The sequence below is a fragment of the Pinus tabuliformis genome, chromosome Q, assembly GCF_031772625.1.
Source record: "Pinus tabuliformis cultivar Carrire ecotype Pingquan chromosome Q, CPIR1, whole genome shotgun sequence".
NCBI classification, from domain to species: domain Eukaryota; kingdom Viridiplantae; phylum Streptophyta; class Pinopsida; order Pinales; family Pinaceae; genus Pinus; species Pinus tabuliformis.
The window spans coordinates 362543878-362562767 of NC_142296.1; the positions used below are offsets into that span (position 1 = coordinate 362543878).

An 18890-nucleotide genomic window follows, 5' to 3' on the forward strand; every position below is an offset into this window, starting at 1 on the left:
CACAACATTAAATACATCTGATAGGCTCGTAATTTGTGGCAAAGAAATTGGGTCTGTGGCACGAGTTTTAAGGCTAAGGAAGCAGTCTTTTTGAGCACGCAGTTTGTGGAGGAATTGCAGAGTTCCAGCACAGAAATTGAGGGTAATTATTGCTTAGCAGAGGTCCAAAATTCAAGGTAATTATTGCAGACCTGTGGTATGCAGTTTGAGGAAGGAAAAGGTCTGACAAAGGCACGTATTCTTGAACAGCAATTCGATATCCTAGGAGAGTGGAACTAACTTCAAGGGAGAGATAAGTACTTCAAGTGTAATTATTGTTGTCTAAAAATTTCTCTGAGATTAGCTAATAAAATCCTCCTTAAGACTGGTTTTCCCCTTGTGGGTTTCTCCAGGGTCAGAGTTGACCAAAAAATGTTTCATTTATGTGTGAATGCTTGTCTTATTTTCTTATCAGCTGTAAAGAGAAAGAGTAGTAGTCCTTTAGTGTTTCTCTTGTAATTTGCATTTAAGTTTTATATGCAATATACTGTGGGTTGGCCATTAAACTTCTATGCAAAAACATTGAAACCAGGTTGGGCTACAACAGAACTGAGCTACAACAGAACCTCAGAATTTTCTACATTAACTTTGGAATGCAAGCATTTAACTGTCGTATCACATGTTTGATACACCTTGATGATGAGTGTTGACTCTCAGTGACATAAAGTTAGTATGATGTTTCTTCATTTCTAAGTTTGATATATGGTACAGATCAAGCTCGACACTTGATTTACATACTACCTCTGGACTGCTATAACTCGCTGGTGATAAATAAGATTAAAGCACCATAATTTTCTGAGCATATCTTGGCACGTAAACAATGGTTCTAATTTTGCTGTTTAAGATATTGATGAATACCTTTAAACTGAATTAGATCATATTTCACAGATACTAGGTGTTAATGGGATTGCTCACACATTTTGAATAATGCATTTTGCTTTGATCACAGTTCCATGGTTGAGAAAATGCATCTATGATCATTGTTCCATGGTTGAGAAAATGCATCTATGATCACTAGTTAATGGTTTGATTCTGTTGTCCTTATCCATAACAATTTGAGGTTTTTATTGCAGTTATCAAGTATATATTGTCTGTTGTTTCCGTCAGAACCTCATTGTTGTGCACATAGATGTTGATGCTATGATATGATGGATGGGTAATTGAACTCATTGACATAGAATGATTTCACAATGGTTAATGTGTTGAAAGTTGGCGTCTCAGGGATGAATTTCCTTAAATAAAATCTCATTTCTGACAATTTTTGAGTGACTTTCTAAAAATAGAAAGTCGTGTCTAACATCTAAAGTATCACTTTCCAAAAATAGTAAATCATCTTACATCAATTGGTAATCAAGTATAGTTGATGGAAAATCATTTTATCATTAATCAATCTTAATACATTTTGACTTAATCATCAATATTATTAATATTTTTTTTTCGGTTTGGCTGGTGAGACATGTCTCTGGGGATTGAACTTTTGATCACTTGGATACACAAGGGCTTGCCAACATGCTTTTTGCCAATTGTCCTATCGCCTGTGGACATCAATATTATTATTATTATCCTTTACGATATTATGATATTACTATTACAAATCACCTTACCTTCATCACCTCAAGCACTTCACACCTCTCCCCTTGATGTCTCACATAACACTACGTAACTTCTCTCTCTCTCTCATTTAAGACATGACATATTCCTCTTACACTCCTTAAAAGCATGCCAGAAAAGATTCCTCTTACACTCTCTTTAATGCTTATGTTACTCTCCTTAACTAAGGGATGCATACCTCTCATTAATGGCATAAGTTAGTAAGGCACACGTTTCTCTCCTTAATGTCTTGAGTTACACTCCCCTAAATGTCATATTTACTCTTCCTCGAGGCATGTGTATTGCTCTTCCTTTATGACAAATTCATTGCTCCTCCTATATATGTATCTCATATCATCTCATCTTCTTACTAGTGCATTGTGAAAGAAAAATTCGACCTTGAGAGAGAGAGTTGGAGAGGCTTGAAGAAGATTATGAGAGAGAGATTTGGAGAGTAAGAGTAGAACTTGGTGAGCCAAGGTTGATTCAGTGTTTCAGTGTTGATCTAGTTGAAGGGAAGGTTGATTCAGTGTTTGCATTCGCTGTTGCTACCAGTGATCTTCATGCTACTAGTTCAGATTTGGGTGAACTTACTTATTCTCTTGATCCCTTATTGTACTCTGTATCTCCGTTGAACAATTGATATCTAATAGAGGAAGAATCTGGTTGGGTTTTTTTTTTCTTGCGGGTTTTGCCTTGGTCACTAGATCTAAATTATCTGTCTCATTTTGTTCTCGGCTGTCTTCAATTGTGCATTTGGTTTATGTTCTATTTACAATTGCTTAACTAATATTTTTGCAGAAAAAAGTTTTTCGAATAAGTATTTGTTACAGCATAGAACAACAGAATTTCATCAAGGTACTAGAGCTTTGGTGAGGACAAGCCCAAGAAAATAAGAGCCGTCACTTATTTGCAAAAAAATTACTTCAAAGAGATCGTACTTGTTGCTAAAATTTGTTAGACTTGATCAAGATGTCTTCTTCTTACTTCAAGAATGAAGAGAAGATGAATGATGCTTTGAATTTTGGCCCATGGAAGGCAAGATTGGATATTACTCTTGAAGAAAATGATGTACTGGAATATGTGGAAGGCGAGGTAGTAGAACCACCAGAAAATTTGAATGTTGCTGTCAAGGCTAGATTCAAGAAGAGAGAAGTCAAGGCTAAGAAGATTATCCTTGATTCTCTTGGAGACCATCTCATCACCTATGTCTCCAAGTTGAAGAAATCTAAGGAAATGTATGACAAGCTGATTGGAATGTATCAAGTAAACAACTTGAGTCAAATCCTTGCTTTGAAGAATCAACTCAAGGACATTAAGATGAACAAAGGAGAGACCATTCAAGCATACTTCATGAGGATATCAAAAATCAAGGATTAATTGTCAACAGTTGGTGAAATTGTATCTGATAAAGAGCTGGTGTTGATTATGCTTGGAGGTCTTTCTCCAACTTGGGAAACTTTTATTACTACCATCAGCAACAATGATAAGTTTCCCACATTTGATGAGCTCCTGGGAAAGTGCAGTCAAGAAGAGGTCAGAATGATTTCCAGAGGAATCAACTCGACGAGGAGCATCTATTGACAATGATCTTGAGATCAAATTCACTGATCTTGATTCTAAAAAACCTCAACAAATGCGGGGCTACTAGGGTTTCTATCCATCCTTTCGTTGGAGCTTCCAACTAATGCAATCCAGAAAAATATTAAGAGCATTCAATAACCGGTGTTTGACATCAATGACAACACCATTCAACAATCTCCCCCTTTTTGATTGATGCAACACATACTCCTCATGCGATCACTGCTCGCCCAGACTCCATGCCTCTAGTCTTCTCTTCCTGATTTTTCTCCACATTTGACATCAATGGCAAAAGGTCACTCTCCCTGACAAGCTGCTTGCTTTTTCCTGTAATATATCGTTGCTCCCCCAGATGAAATGCCTTCCTCTGTTTTCCTGCAAGATACCAGTTTACTTTTCTACCTTAATGCTTCTGCAATAAACAACTTATCTTCCCCTGATATGTTATGCTTCGTACAAATTTCTACAACTTATTCTACCTGCCAATGACATGGGTTCTTGTGCGATTCAGTCCTTAACTTTTCCTGCCAAAGCTACTCTACTAAATCTGCTCATAATGCTGAATGTCGTTCTAAAGACTTCTTCATATTTGCCAACTGTCAACCTCTCAAAGAGATAGGCCTTCAAAAGTACAACTGTTGCTACATAGACCCCTCTCTTCAATGTTAACAGGATAGGGAGTCATTATGCTGTATTCTTTAGAATAATGTATGAACTAGCTCTTTGGTCAAATCATCTTCAACATCTTCTATTGGAGATTCATCATGCCCTTTTGCCTTTACAAAACTTGTAAGCATGACTGTTGAAACTTCCTCATTTGCTTGGTCTTGTTGCATCTATTTTCTTCTCCTGACCTTTCTGTAACTGATGTTTGGGTTGCCTTCTTGGAATAGTCCATCCTGTACCTGCAATCATGAGCTATATGCCCATAGTTATGGAATTTGTAACATTCGATGTTGGGCCTAAATGATAGAGCAATTGACATATATTTTTAGCTGACACAGTCGTCTTGAAACCTGTCTTGCGATCCTGCAAACCTGCTTCTAGGGTTTTGATAACGTCTTCGATAATTACACCTACATACATTCTGCAGTCCCTAGCCATATATTTATAGTTAGAACATAAAAAACAATGACCATTAAACGTGCTAGCATACCTCGATGAGATGTCTTGTCTTGATGATCTTCTGTAGTCATCCTTCTTGGGAGGAGGTGCAATGTTTTGTTGATTACTTGTCAAAGCAACAACATTTTCATCCTTCTTTTGCCCTTCATTTTGATTTGGCTTCTGAGGGATCTTGCTATCAATCTTGTTCTTAGAGTTTTGAGCTTCACCGACCTCTTTTGCCTTCTTCAGTTTACCCACGTCATTATTGTTCCTTCCATAATCAAGCAATTTTTCCTTCCTGAGCTTGTCTATTTCAGTTAGGGCAACATCATGTTCTCTTTGTTTTTGATCAATATCTTCTTGACACTAGATTTTCAAGACTTTTCTCCTTTCTTTTGATTCTTCTACTTGTAGCTTTAGAAGAGTGACCTTTTCTACTTCTATGTTAAGAACTTGTATTTGTTATTTCTGCTTTTCATTTTGCTTTCTGAGCTTGCTAATTTCTAGTGAAGATGCATCTAGTTCCTTCTATTTTTTATTTATTTCAGATACGTACCTTTGATCAAATTCCTTTAATTGGCTTGCTAGATCTTTCTCTTTCTTTTCTGCTTCTTGCACTTAAAGTTTTAAGAGAGCAACTTTTTCTTTGAGTGTGTGATTTTCCTTCTCTGTGTTCTTCCATTCTTTGAAGGCATTGATTAATGATTTCTCTACGTCTTCTTCTTCTTCTTCATCACCATTGTTGGATTCTTCAACCTGAGGAACTACCTAATTTGAAACATGGTTATTATCAACATGATCTTGACTGGCATGAATATTTTGAATTTTCTCCCAAAGATGTTTGGCAGATGAGCATGGACCTATATTGGATTTCACAAAATCTGGCAAGGCACTTACAATGATACTCATGGCCTTTGAATTGTATCTTCTTGATTCATCAGTGGATGTATCTTCATCAACAAATGAAAACCATACATCACATCCAATAGCTTGCAAATAGGCTTCCATTTAGCTTTCCAAATTGTAACATTTGATTTAGTGAACAGAGGAATTGGACCAACCTGTTTCTCTTCATCAACAGTAATAGGATTTGAAACTATTTCAATACCTGGAACTTCCTTTGATTCCTTTGAATGCTTGGCAGCTTGCTTCTTTGATTTTCCCATCTTTGCACTCTGAGATCTGCCTTCCAACTGTTAAGCTGCTATTGAAGGAACCGGCTCTGATACCAATTATTGGAAATATTGAGAGGGGAGTGAATCAATTTTTCTTATCAATTAGTATATTTTGACATCACAAAACATTAATTTTTATTAGCATCAGATAAATATACCATTCAACAATGCACAATAACAAGGACAATAGACAGATTTTTAGAGACAGATTTTTAGGTGGGAACCGCTTCTGGGCAAAAACCACTGAATGCTTTTCAATATTTGCCTTTTAATAAAATGTACATCAATATTTTCAGCTACAACCGAGGGAGGCTCCAACCCCCTGGATGCTTCAATGCCCTGTTTACCAACTGCAACTGGGAGGATGCTCCAACGCCCTGGTTTACAGGCTCCAACCTGAAGGATGCTATAGGCTCCAACACCTTGTTTACCAGCTGCAACTGGACGGACACTCCAATGCCTTGTGCGGGCTCCAACCTGCCCTAGCACCACTCTGTTGCCCTGAAGTGTTCTCAGGGTCCAACCTGAAGGAGGCTCCACTCTCTTGCCTTGCACCACCATGCCACCCTGATCAACCGGCGAACCACATTTCACTATTTTTAGACTGGATCCACTTGCGCTCAATATCAATACAAAAGAAATTGCAATACAATCTGCCTCTGCTCAATCTGCACATCAAACCCTAGCATCAGACAAATGTGCTTCTACACAAAATGTATATCAATGTCAAGCTCTAGCAACTTCTCCGGCAAACCCTGCATAAATAATTCTGCCAAAAACCCAGTCCCAACATATATATGTCTCTGTCACTGCGTCAGTCTGTGATACTACCACTGCACCAGCACATCAGTGATACAAGCTCTCACTCTCTAGTCGCAAGATACTGTCAACCATATCCCATTAATTCTAGCAACACAACCTGCCCTATAGCATTCTCTCCCTGGCACACATATTATAGTACCTCCTGCAGACAAAATCACTCAAGATCTGTCTCTGAATTCTGAACTCAATGCTTCTTTCAGTTTTCAAATTGGGTCAATGATGACTCCAGAAACCTTGCAAAAACTGTATAATATATTGAACATTCTACAAAATATCACGTCTGGGTACTGTTCTACAAATTGCTCCAATGTTGGGGTCAATGCTACAATATGCTCACTGTAGGTTCAACAAAATGAGACATAAAAATAGAACACTATTACTTGTCATTTCTTGGGGCTCGAACTTAAGTTAATATAATGCCATAATACTTTATATTGAAGTTCCTTGCCATGATCTATCAGACTATGTATGCACTGGAAAATACCTCTGTGATATACGATACCACCGCAACTCTTCCTTGTATATTGGACGTTAATTCTTAAATATTAAATCACGTGGATTCGTGTTGAATGTCCGCATGGTTCGGGCTTGCATGAAACTTTATATGTGGAACATGATCAGTCACACAATGAAATTGAACCTGGACTCTTGGTGGCATATATATATATATATATATATATATCAACTCATAGAACTTCGCTACAGAGCTGCCTCATATATATCAATATATCGGTGCTGTGGAAGAGTCAATTCTTGACCAAGAATTGTCTAAGGTCCACATCAAATGTTCATGCTCTCTAATCCTGTTCATAACCGACAACTTCAATAGGTTTAACAGTGGCTCCAAATATAGTTATTTTGCTTGCGTGTTTCTTGATGAATTAATAGCCACAAGTTCGAACCTTAGAGATACTGGACAACTTGTGCACAAAAATAGGGCTGAAACCAATGTGGATAGAAAACCCTTACTCCTGAAGAAAACACATAAGACTGATGCTCAGGAACAAGCCTTAATATGATGCCCAAAACCATAGCCACAAGCCCTTACTGTGTTGCCTCAGGACAGTGCCACAGATGCATAATCAGAACTTGGTGAAACCTTTATGCGCAAAACAATTCAGATATCATTCTCAGATGCAACAAGATCCTTAAATGTTTAACCACAGAGATGATTTAACAAGACTGTAACTGTTCTAGGCTTAAATGAATCTTCGCTGGTCTTGGAGAAGAAACACAAGTGACCACAACCCATAATGACCTGTCCTTGAGGAGGGCCAAAGATTACCTCTGCAATTTTACCTCAGCCATGACACTCATGCCCAGAATTTTGAAACTTAAAACGAAACCCTTTTTCAAGAGAAAAGAACCAATCCCATATACCAAAGAAACACACTTTCAATCTGCCTCTCGTGAGATGTAACAATACTCCACAGAGCCGAAAATTTTCAGAGTTTAGATCTCTCAAGAATATGCATTGAATTCTTTTTTAGGAGGTGAGATCATATGCCTTTAAATAGTTTTTGAAGGGCTTCAAAAGATGCAAACGAGTTCCTATTTTGGAGGGAGATTGACTCTTGAAATTCAAATGTATTGGAGGGAAAACCCCTTTGAGGCTTTTAAAAAAAAGTTGAACTTCAATTCCCTTTGAACCTTGTAACATGAACATTTGACTTGACCATGGAGGAGGTACCACATAAACACCCTTTGGGGTTCTTGCCCATACGTTGGGTGCTTCATCTTCAAATAGGCATAATTTCCAAACTGTGAAGGCTCTCGTGGTGTGCAACCTACCACCAGAATCGGTTAGACGAGGAGCATCTAATGACAATGATCTTGAGATCAAATTTGCTGATCTTCATTCTCAAAAACCTCAACAAATGCGGGGATACTAGGGTTTCCAACCATCCTTCCATTGGAGCTTCCAACTAATGCAATTTAGACAAATATTAAGAACGTTCAATAACCATGTTTGACATAAATGACAACACCATTCAACAAGGACATGCCCTCAGATATGCATCTCTTTGACATGATCATCAAACCTACTGTTCTCCGTGGTTTTTGGGTCATTATTTGAACTAAGTTTGGTGCACACCTATTGAATTGTGATAGTATGTTCGGGCTTGTATTCTTTCTTTACATTATTCCCTTACACCAATTGAGTGTTTGTTGTCACCAATTGTCTGTTGAGTTTGATCTTTGTTCTCACCACTTGTATGTTGAGATTGTTCTCACTGTAATATGTATGCAAGTATGTAGAGGATATGCTAGCTTTGTTCTCTTTAGGAGGGTGTTATGAAAGATAATTTTCTTAATGTCCAACAAACGATCATAAAAGTAGATCAATTGGAGTAAAAATTATACCCATTTTTCTAAAACACAATGCGGGAGTGCAAACTTAACTCATAGAATGATGTCAAAATGGGAATGATGTCATAACAGTTTATTTTCAAATGTCCCATATATGATGGGACCTGGAGGATGTTTCCACGTTGATACAGAGATCCTTGCTATTTTTTCCATTATGTTGACTAAAGATGTTTTGCTCTCCATCTTGGAGATACAATTATTGTTTATGGCAGGCCTATCCATGCCCAATTCCACCAGTATTATCTCTTATTTGCCTATTTTGGTGAATGTAGGTGGTAACAACATTGTAGATACTTAAATCATGGGTGTTGAGTAACGGTTTAATGGTTTAGTGAGACAGCTCCCTCTCGTTTTGTCGGGAAACTGACCAGATTCTTTGAAACATGAAAGACAACTGAGACATACATGTTCTAGTGCTCGACTTAAATGTGGAACTCTCCTAGCCTAAATTGAGTAGTTAGGTGTCCATCACTATATTTCTTTCATTGGGCTCAGCTGTTGGGAGAGCTCCATCAAGAATCATTTGATGTCTCCCTAGGATTATTTGACTTGTTCCAATCAATCTAGCCTATTCCCCAAAGGACATTCTCAGCTATGCGTTGATACCTTCGTCACAGTTGTCAAGAACAGTAGCTGCTCTATTGCTTTTAGAACACAATGATGATTCTTTTCATTCATAGAGCAATGCTTTTTTCTTTTTCTTTTCTAGGGTTTATATCTTTTGTCCTCATCCCTTTGGATTCTTTATCTTTTGTTGTAGTTATTGTTGCACCTAGGACTTGCCTTTGACACTCTTATGTTGCAATTTTGACCTGTTCTTGTTTAGTCCAATTGACCTATTTTGGTCTTTTGTGGATTTAAATAATTTCATTTTTTGTAAAATCCGAGGTCAATTTGTGTATTTTAGAGGGCGAAAACTGTTCAGAGGTTGTGAATATTGACAAACAACTCTTGTTTTTCTGGGGTGCCTATTAGGAGGTTAGTTACCTTGGTTCTGATAGATTAGTTGCAAGTCTTTGTGTATCAGCTAGTACCCTGAATGTTGAAATGATATTGTCCAACTGAAGATAGTAATAGAGTTTAAAACATTGGTCCTTTGTTCCTACCAATGTTTTTATGGTGCATATAAGTCTTTGCAAGGAACTCTTGTTTTTCTGGGGTTCCTATTTGGAGGCTTGTTACAGTGGTCTTGGTAGATTAATTGTAAGTCTATGTATGTCAGCTAGTACCCTGAATATTGAAATGATCATATTGTCTAACTGAAGATAGTAATAGAGGTCAAAACAGTGGTCCTTTGTTCCTACCAATATTTTAACAGTTTTAAAACATATTTTTAATTTTGAAAGATACATCTTATATTTACATTGGGATGTCTGGTCCATTCTGGAGGGATTGGGTTGGTGGCTTGGTTGTCCTCTTTGGCAGTATGATGCCTCTGAGCTTATGATATCTTTTTAAACCTTTTGCAATGACTATTGATCCATATCCGAATGTCTGTTGTATTTGACTCTCATTTAATGGGTGAATTTTATACTCTATTGCATTTGTCGTAGTTCGCGTCTTGACAAGACAAATGTCCAAGGAAAAATACCATTTGAAGCATGCGTGTAAAAGCCACTGTATTTAAAATTACATTGGAGCAGAAACAAATTAAGATATCTACAAGGTTGAACTGTGGAGAAAGGGATTTTCATATCACAGCTTAATGGTACTTTCTAGATGTGATTTGACATGATATTTTAGCCTTTTTTTGTTATAGAATATACCTACTTGGTTTATTTGCCTCAGCATGTTTCTGCATTTTCTGGGTTGTTGATCTTGAATTCCTTGCAAGTGGACATTCAACGAGTTATTTCAAGTGCAGTACAATGCTGTATTTGAAGATGTGCTGTTGGTTTACGATGTGCCTTGATTGCACAAACAATATTTCCTGTTGGTTCATTGCCACAGGCAATCTCCTGCATTGTCCAACCTATGATCAAATGTTTCTTAAGGTAAGAATTAGATTCATCCACTTGATGAGATGGGGCGTTTCACACTTGCATATACTGCAAGCACACATTATCTTGAGTGGTGTGTTTCCACTGTCTTAGAAAATTGTGAACCATGGCAAGCTCTTTGAATTCAGGAAATTATGGATATGGTAAATCATTCATGGCTGGTTGAAAGCAAGTCGAAAAATGCATGGGAGCTTACATGGAAGATTATATTTCTGTTGTTTGATCCCCTGTGCTCCTACATAATACCATATAATAATGAATGCTGTAACTGATGGCCTTGTCTCAACTATTTATTTAATTTTTGTTTAAAATATTAAACTTAGATAGAGATTAGATTTTGGTTTATCCATTGATTTTCAAATTTCAATTGGCAGGAATCAAGTAATATAGAAGGGATAGTGACTGCAGCAATGGTTGCTAGGAGACTTTTGGCAGATGAATGTGATGGAACTGGGGTGAGTTCCTTGTCTTTACGTGCATGCACATGATTTAGACTAACTTGTTTAATTGGTTATATTCATGGAACTGATTTCATTGTTAGCTATATTTTTCAGCTGTTTATTTTACTGCTTCATTGTCTGACCTGATCACCTACCTGAGGTCATTATACTGTATAACATGCCTTGTTTTAGAATCGAAGTCCAACAAATGGCTATCTGTTACAGTTTACATTTCCCATTTGACATTCTTGCTGTGCCTCTCTTGAAGTATTGTGAAGATGAATCCATGTCCAAAGCTACGTGCTTTCTCATGAAGTATCTGTTTCTGTTTACCTTTTCCTGCTTCCTTAATTGGGAAATTTCAAGTGTCTCTGTTTACCTTTTCCTGCTTCCTTAATTGGGAAGTTTCAAGTGTCTCACCCATCTTTGCTGTGTCAGAATTTTCCTTGCTATTCTTAGTCTTAATTTTCATAATCTCTTTTGTATTATATATATTTTTAATTAGACAGCATTGGTTACAACATTGCTAGTTTCAACCTGGGATAACCTTCAATCAAGATTCCAATAATAGCTGAGAAGCAAGCTATCCTAGTTAATGTTTTGTCTTGTGCTGAATTTCATGACTATTCTAAATTTGGTATTAGTTACAAATTCTTAGTTTTAACCTAAAATAACATTCAGTTTGTTACGAATAAAATGTTTGTTCGGAATAAAATATATATAAATAATATAAATATAAATAATTGTAATAATGATTAGTTAATTAATAATTAGTTAAAAAAAGAGGCATGTCTAGGTAGGCATGACCTGTTCGTGAAGGGGTACTTACCTGGCTATATATACAGGATCCTCATTCCCAATTGTATTATCATTCTTATTCATACAATTAATATATATTCTTGTATCTCAATGGAGATTTTTATATTCCAAGTCTTCTGGAGTATTTAACTTGAAGAACGAATTTTGTTCGCTTCATTTGGTATCAGAGCAGTTTGATCCTTTGGCCGCTTCACCACTGCACAGAGCTTGTTCTCCGATCTTGGTCTTTGGCCATCGAAATCCGTCAACTTTGTTGCCGTTGAAGCGTTACACTACAAGCTTTTGGAGGGTCTCCAATTTGCCAATTGGCCTTTGGCCATAAAAAAAAAAAATATAGATAAAAACATAATTCAATAAAATAAAATAAACATAAAATTATTGAAAAAATTACCTTAAAAAAACAAATAAAGAAAAAAAATTAGGAAAAAAATGAGAATATAAAATATTAAAAAAAATTCAAAAATATATATATATATATATATATATAAAGAGTTTATAAAAAAATATAGTTAAAAAAGGAATTATTAAAAAAGGAACAATATTAAAAAATTAACAAGAGAAGTTGCTGCAGATCAAATTGACTATCCGTACAGTCTGCACATGCAATCCATTGATTGTTTCCATATATATGCCATCGTTCCATAGTTGCCATTCAAAATAAATAATTGATAATCCGTACAACTCCGTTTACCCAAAAAAATTAATTACTGCCAACTCTAATAAATTCGTACAACCATTGTTTCACATAGCCAATTAATTAGTCCATACACCGTTAAATTATTAGGCATTGACACATCGAATAGCCAAAAAGACCAATGTTGCCTGTACATAGCGGCCTCAAACACTTTTTATTGCCACTGTATAAACCCATTCGCTGTTGTATAAATTACAACAACCAACATACATTTTAATTCAGTCTGCTGTGATTGCATATCTATACAATCCATCCATCCATCCATCCATCGTACACAAGGAAAAAAAACGTTTGACGGGAAAGTGCCAAATAAGTGAATAACGTGACGAGGAAGAAAAGGGGACGATGATTCATCGAAAGCTTTGGCTTAGGGCTTTAAAGACAAAGTTACTGAAAAGGGCGTTTAAGAGGAAGCATTATACCAAGATAATTTAAAGAAGGAAAACGATTTAGTAAAAAGTACTCGTGAAGTTTTGTAAAAGTAATGTTAAATTCTTTTTCAAAAGTGAGTCAGTGGGTATAAGTGATAAAAAGCCTAAGTGAGTACTCTATAAAAGTGTGAAGAAAGTGAAAGAAGTCATTAATATTAAGGAGGGGGAATTTTGAATATTTAAAAACAAAATAACAATAACTATTTAAGAAAAATAAAAAAATAGTAAAAAAGGTATCATTTTAAATCCAAAGGATATAGTCCACATGGGGTAGCTCAAGCGGCAAGGGCCGTGGAAATGAAGTCTCACCGAACCGGAAGTCTTGGGTTCAAATCTTGGGCTACCCCTCCCCCGTAGAGGGGTACATAATGGACATGTAAATCAGAGAGTCCCACCCCAGCTTACAAAAAAAAAATAAAAAAAATCCAAAGGATATAAAAGGTCCACTAATAGAAAAGCTGGTGTTAGTTTAAGTTGATTTAAGGTTAGTTATGAAAGGAAGGTACCTTTTATTACCTAAGGTTCTTTTAAGAAAAGGGTAATTTAGGAAGTTATTAATTTTTTTTTACTTGGTGAAATTATTTTCTTGATTTAAAAAAATATATATATTATTTTATTAAAAAGGAATACTTTTAAGTTTGAAGTTAATTAAATTCTTGAGGGGTAAATTAAAGGAAATATACCTCAGAGAAGTCAAGAAATAATAGAAGATGAGTTCCACACAACAATTATTATTTTGGACTAAATGTCTATTTTGTATAACATACATTGAATATCTGTGGATTCATAAAAATTGTGAATTATGTTGTCCAACATGTGGAAAATTATTTGATGCGGCAGAATGTCAAGATGATGTATTGATGCAAATGACAGAAGGAAAAACTTGCAAAACTAGAACAAACAATCATTATTTTGGACTAAATGTCTGTTTTGTATAACATACATTGAATATCTGTGGATTCATAAAAATTATGAATTATGTTGTCCAACATGTGGAAAATTATTTAATGCGGAAGAACATCAAGATGATGTATTGATGCAAATGACAGAACGAGAGGAAAAACTTGCAAAACTAGAATAAAAATTAATAGAAAAGAACGAGGAAATTTTGCATCAAAAATTAATTGCGAAGGTCAAGAAGTCCAAGGAAAGAAAGAAAAAAATAGAAGAAGAAAAGGAACGTGTTGAGAAGAAATTCAACGAGATTCTATTAGAGAAAGAAGAAGAAAATTTGCTCTTAAAAGACCCGAATCAAAGGTTATTAGAACAAATTAGAGATCTAAAAGATGAAAAGCTTAAAAGTCAAAACAATTAAAATAATGTTGATGAATCAGAAACCAAATAAATTTTATGTTTGAGAAACCATAATCAAAGTCCACTCACTCAAATTAAGAAACTTAAAGATGATAAAAAATAATTAAAAAACAAGTTAGAAGAACTACTCACGAAAAAAAATCAAAGTCTTTAGATGTAACATTGCAAGTCAAAGAAAAGGGAACAAACACAGATCCCATTGATCTCACAGTTCAAACAAATCCAAATCCAACTGAAGTGAGGACATACTCAAAGGTTGCAGTTCAAACAATGGAAATTCCAAGTGATTATTCAGTAACCAACTCAACAACATCAGTACCTGAAGAAAATTAGGAAACTGCCACATTCATGATAAGGCAAAGTCAAACCAAAAGAGTTCTCTATCGACATCTGAATCATGAGAGTAGACAACTCAACCAAGCTACGTATAATGACCATTCAGAACAGAAACAACAAACTAATGTTCCAAAGAATATTGATGTAACCTCAATCCAGTGCTATGATGACAATTCGTGACAAAATTCCAGTGATCAGAATATTCCACAAAAAAAATCTAGGATGGTTTGATCTCTTCTCAGTGCGATAGTTTTGTTTGTCACTTAGAAGATCATATGAACTTGTATCAACGAAGATGACAAGTGCCGAGACAAGAAGACATTCGAAACCAAAAAAAAGAGATCAAGCCTTTTGCATCAACAAGCTTTGAGGACAACTTTTTTGAGGAGAAAGGCAATGTTACGAATACAATATATATAAATAATATAAATATAAATAATTGTAATAATGATTAGTTAATTAATAATTAGTTAAACAAAGAGGCATGTCTAGGGAGACATGACCTGTTCGTGAAGGGGTTCTTACCTGGCTATATATACAAGACCCTCATTCCCAATTGTATCATCATTCTTATTCATACAATTAATATATATTCTTGTATCTCAATGGAGATCTTTATATTCCAAGTCTTCTAGAGTATTTAACTTGAAGAACTAACTTTGTTCGCTTCACACTCAATTTACATTCCAATAATAGCTGAGAAGCAAGCTATCTTAATCATTGTTTTTCCTTATGTAGAATTTCATGACTTTTAAATGTTGGTATTAGGTAAACAAAGGGCCTTATAAATTTGAGAACATTATAGTGTTTTAAAATACTAAAAACAAGAGGTTTACCATATGCTTCTACCCATAGATTGCCTGATTGCAAGAAAAATAATTCCACAAATATGTTCATGCCTAATCTTATGTTGTTGGTTGTGATCTACTTAGAGATGAGAATATCAATAATCACGTGTATTTTGCAACTTGTAAGTTAACATCCACATAAGCATAACTACATAGTCAAATGAGAATGGTTAGCAATCAAGATGGCATTAAAACTTTCTGATATCATTTGTTTCCTAGTTCTAAGACCGTCTGAACTACCATATTAGAACCTGGAAATCATGTCCAAGTTTGTCGTAAGCTATTTGAATTGTGTGAATGGGATTGATTATGAATCAATCATGGCATCAAATAATTCTGATATTATTTGTCTCCTAGTCCAAAGACCTTATGAACTACCATTTTATATCCTGGAAATCATGTTTGAGTTTAGTTTTTTTTTTTTGGTTGTAGGTTTTTCCGAGAAAAGTTTGGGCAAATCCACCCAAAGGGCACATCCTCGCTGCCAAACTAATCACAGCCTAACCCTGAGGGCGTCGAGGATAATTGACCCTGTGATCTCCCAATGACAAGGTGTTTTACCGAAAGTCATGTTTGAGTTAGTCTTGAGCTGTTGGAATTATGTGTGAATTTAATAAAAATGGGTTTGCAAGATAATTTTGGTTGTATTCTCCATATAGCATTCATGATGAATGAATACAGGTTTGTAGTAACTTAATAGGCCTTTATAACAAGATATATGTTGTTATTCCCTTATAAGATAAAGAATGAAATGAACCCTATACCACATACCCTTCTTTACTTCATTTTATCCTAGAGTTAGCTTTGGCATTATCTAGGAGTTGCGTTCACACTCCCACATTGTACTTCGAATAGTTGTATCCTTCTGTCCCATTGTTATTCCCTTATAAGATAAAGAATGAAATGAACCCTATACACATACCCTTCTTTACTTCATTTTATCTTAGAGTTAGCTTTGGCATTTTCTAGGAGTTGCGTTCACACTCCCACATTGTACTTGTACTAGTTGTATCCTTTTGTCCCATTGACCTATTTATGGTCATTCATTGGATGTTAATAAAATTTTCTTATCTTATCTTATACGTGATAAGCTATAAAATTATACCTATACATAGACAACCAGGTGCATAATTACATTGCAAATTCCATGTTGAAAAGAGAGATGAGCTTGTTGCTTCTTGGTTTGGATTGGGCCATTGATTGTTGTTTTGTTTTTGGTTAGTGTATGTATTGATGATTGCACAATATGTCAAGGGGGTGACTATTGGTTCCTCTAGTACTTTTGTAAAACTTTGTGATAATAAATAATATCCATGAACACGAATGGTAACATGTGATGAGGGGTAGGGGAGTGAGGAAAGGTAGGGAAGAACACATAGGTGGAGAAAGAAGAGGAGGAAGAGGGTGTATGGATGCGACTTTAAGTGAGCAGGGTTGAGGATTGGTAGGCTTTGCAGCACGGGAATGAGGGCATATGCCTAAATTTGTTAGGGGTTGGGTGGGACCAAGATGAAACCATGTTGTATCGGTCTTCGACAAATAGGTAGGTCACTAATAAGTATTGTATAGATATAACAATTTCATTGATGCATAATGAAGTCATGTGATTACCCCCTCCATTTGAATGTATTTCCTCGTGGTTTATGGAATATAATGGATCTATTCGTGCTATGATGAGTTCGTTCAATGCGAAGTTCACTAGTAGTGGGGCTCAGGTTTGAATCAAGTTAATGAGGATTGGCCACCTCTCCCTTCATTAGCGAATGTAATGGCCATGGAAGAATTTGTGGTGGGTTTGAGCTTGGATTTGAAGACACTTATAATTGAAGGGGGTGATGGGTTGATTATGGGTACAACCATTATGGTGGAACAATGTTGATGTTTGTAGCTTGAGTAGGTTCTTTTGCACAGGCCTAAGTGTCTAAGTGTGTAGAAGTCGCCCAAAGTCTCCTTAGGACACTTGCTCAAGTATTGAGTCAATTGCTATTGTAACTTAGCCTATGTCTAACTTAGGAAAAACACATAATTAATTGTATTGGATATTGAGCTAAAGAAACTTAGGAAAAGTAAAGTATTTACTTTAGTGATTATGTTTTAATTTCAACTATTGATCTTAAGTGAAGTGAGATCTAATCTTGGTCATCTATCACTTTGGATATTAGGGTTAGGGGTTTAGCTCAATGAAAAAGGCTAGGAGAGGAGAATGACATTGTTAGTTTTTGTAGCACCAGATGTGTCCTAGCCTTGAAATTTTGTGGAGAGGCTAGAATACATGAGATCTCCAAAATCCAGAAATTGTTTTTGGAAATTTTGCCTAGAAATGACTTAATTAGATTATTAACCAGTTTTTAAACATTTCCTAAGTCTAAACTTAGGGAATATGGTTAATTAATCAATATTAATTAATTCAAGGCGTGAATCATCTAGAAACTCACACAGATCAATCCAGAGATGATCCTAGCCATCTATTATGTTTTAATCTTGGCTGTTGGGGCTCAAACAAAGGATTATAAGAGAAGGTTGATGTGGTGATGGAGAAGACACTTGAGAGGTTCGATTTCATGAGCATATCGATTTCCAGCATAGCAGCAGTCAGTTGTTGGAGAAAGAGCTAGAGATCGAAGCAATGAGAGAGGGGCAGAGATAGTGAGGCATCCAGTGAGTGCATTTGCAGAGAGGCAGAAGAGACACAGAGAGGTTGACGCTGGGGCAACGCAACAACTTCTAGAGGCAAAGTCAAATTACTGAGAGGGTTTGATGTTCTCAGTTCCAGAGGCCGGGAAGGAGTCCCAAAGCGCCAAAGAAGTGTCCTTCCTGTCAATAGAGGGAAAAACGACTTCATCAGAGACCAGTCTGAGGCTAGACACACAACAGGCCGCGCAGAGGGTGAGGAAAATTCCTCACCAGATTTTTGCCAGTATTTTTCTCTGTAGGATTGCTAGATTTCGACATCCAGTTGTACTCAGAATTTCTCACTGCTGGATAGTAATAAAATCCTTAGCAGCTGCACCGGTTTTCCCAAGTTGGGTTTTTTCCAGGTACTTTTGTCCAAAAACAATTGTGTTATTTTCATATGTGTGTGCTAGCACTTCTTCCAGCGTCTATTGTTCTGCAGTTTTATTTGTGTAGGTTGCAGTGTGATTTATTCAGTATTTGCCATAGCAAACAACAAATAAATTGTTAAATAAAATTAACAATTAGGAGAATAATTTCCAGCTGTTGCAATAGGATTCCAGTTTGATATTTTCACATGGTATCAGAGCACAGTTGATCAACCAGAGAGCTCAGAGGCGAAGAGAGAAGCAATTTCGCTGCTCATTGTGG

The 18890-nt window shown here is 36.0% G+C and overlaps 1 protein-coding gene across 3 annotated transcripts in view; it reads left to right on the top strand.

Annotated features, from left to right (window-relative positions):
• LOC149219667 (protein unc-13 homolog) overlaps window positions 1–18890 on the top strand; it is a 298200-nt gene that overhangs the window by 32696 nt on the left and 246614 nt on the right. For all 3 annotated transcript variants that reach the window (XM_089384442.1, XM_089384441.1, XM_089384440.1), the window contains exon 13: window positions 11059–11139. In XM_089384442.1, coding sequence (XP_089240568.1) covers window positions 11059–11139 — 81 coding nt within the window. The remainder of the gene's footprint in view (window positions 1–11058; window positions 11140–18890) is intronic.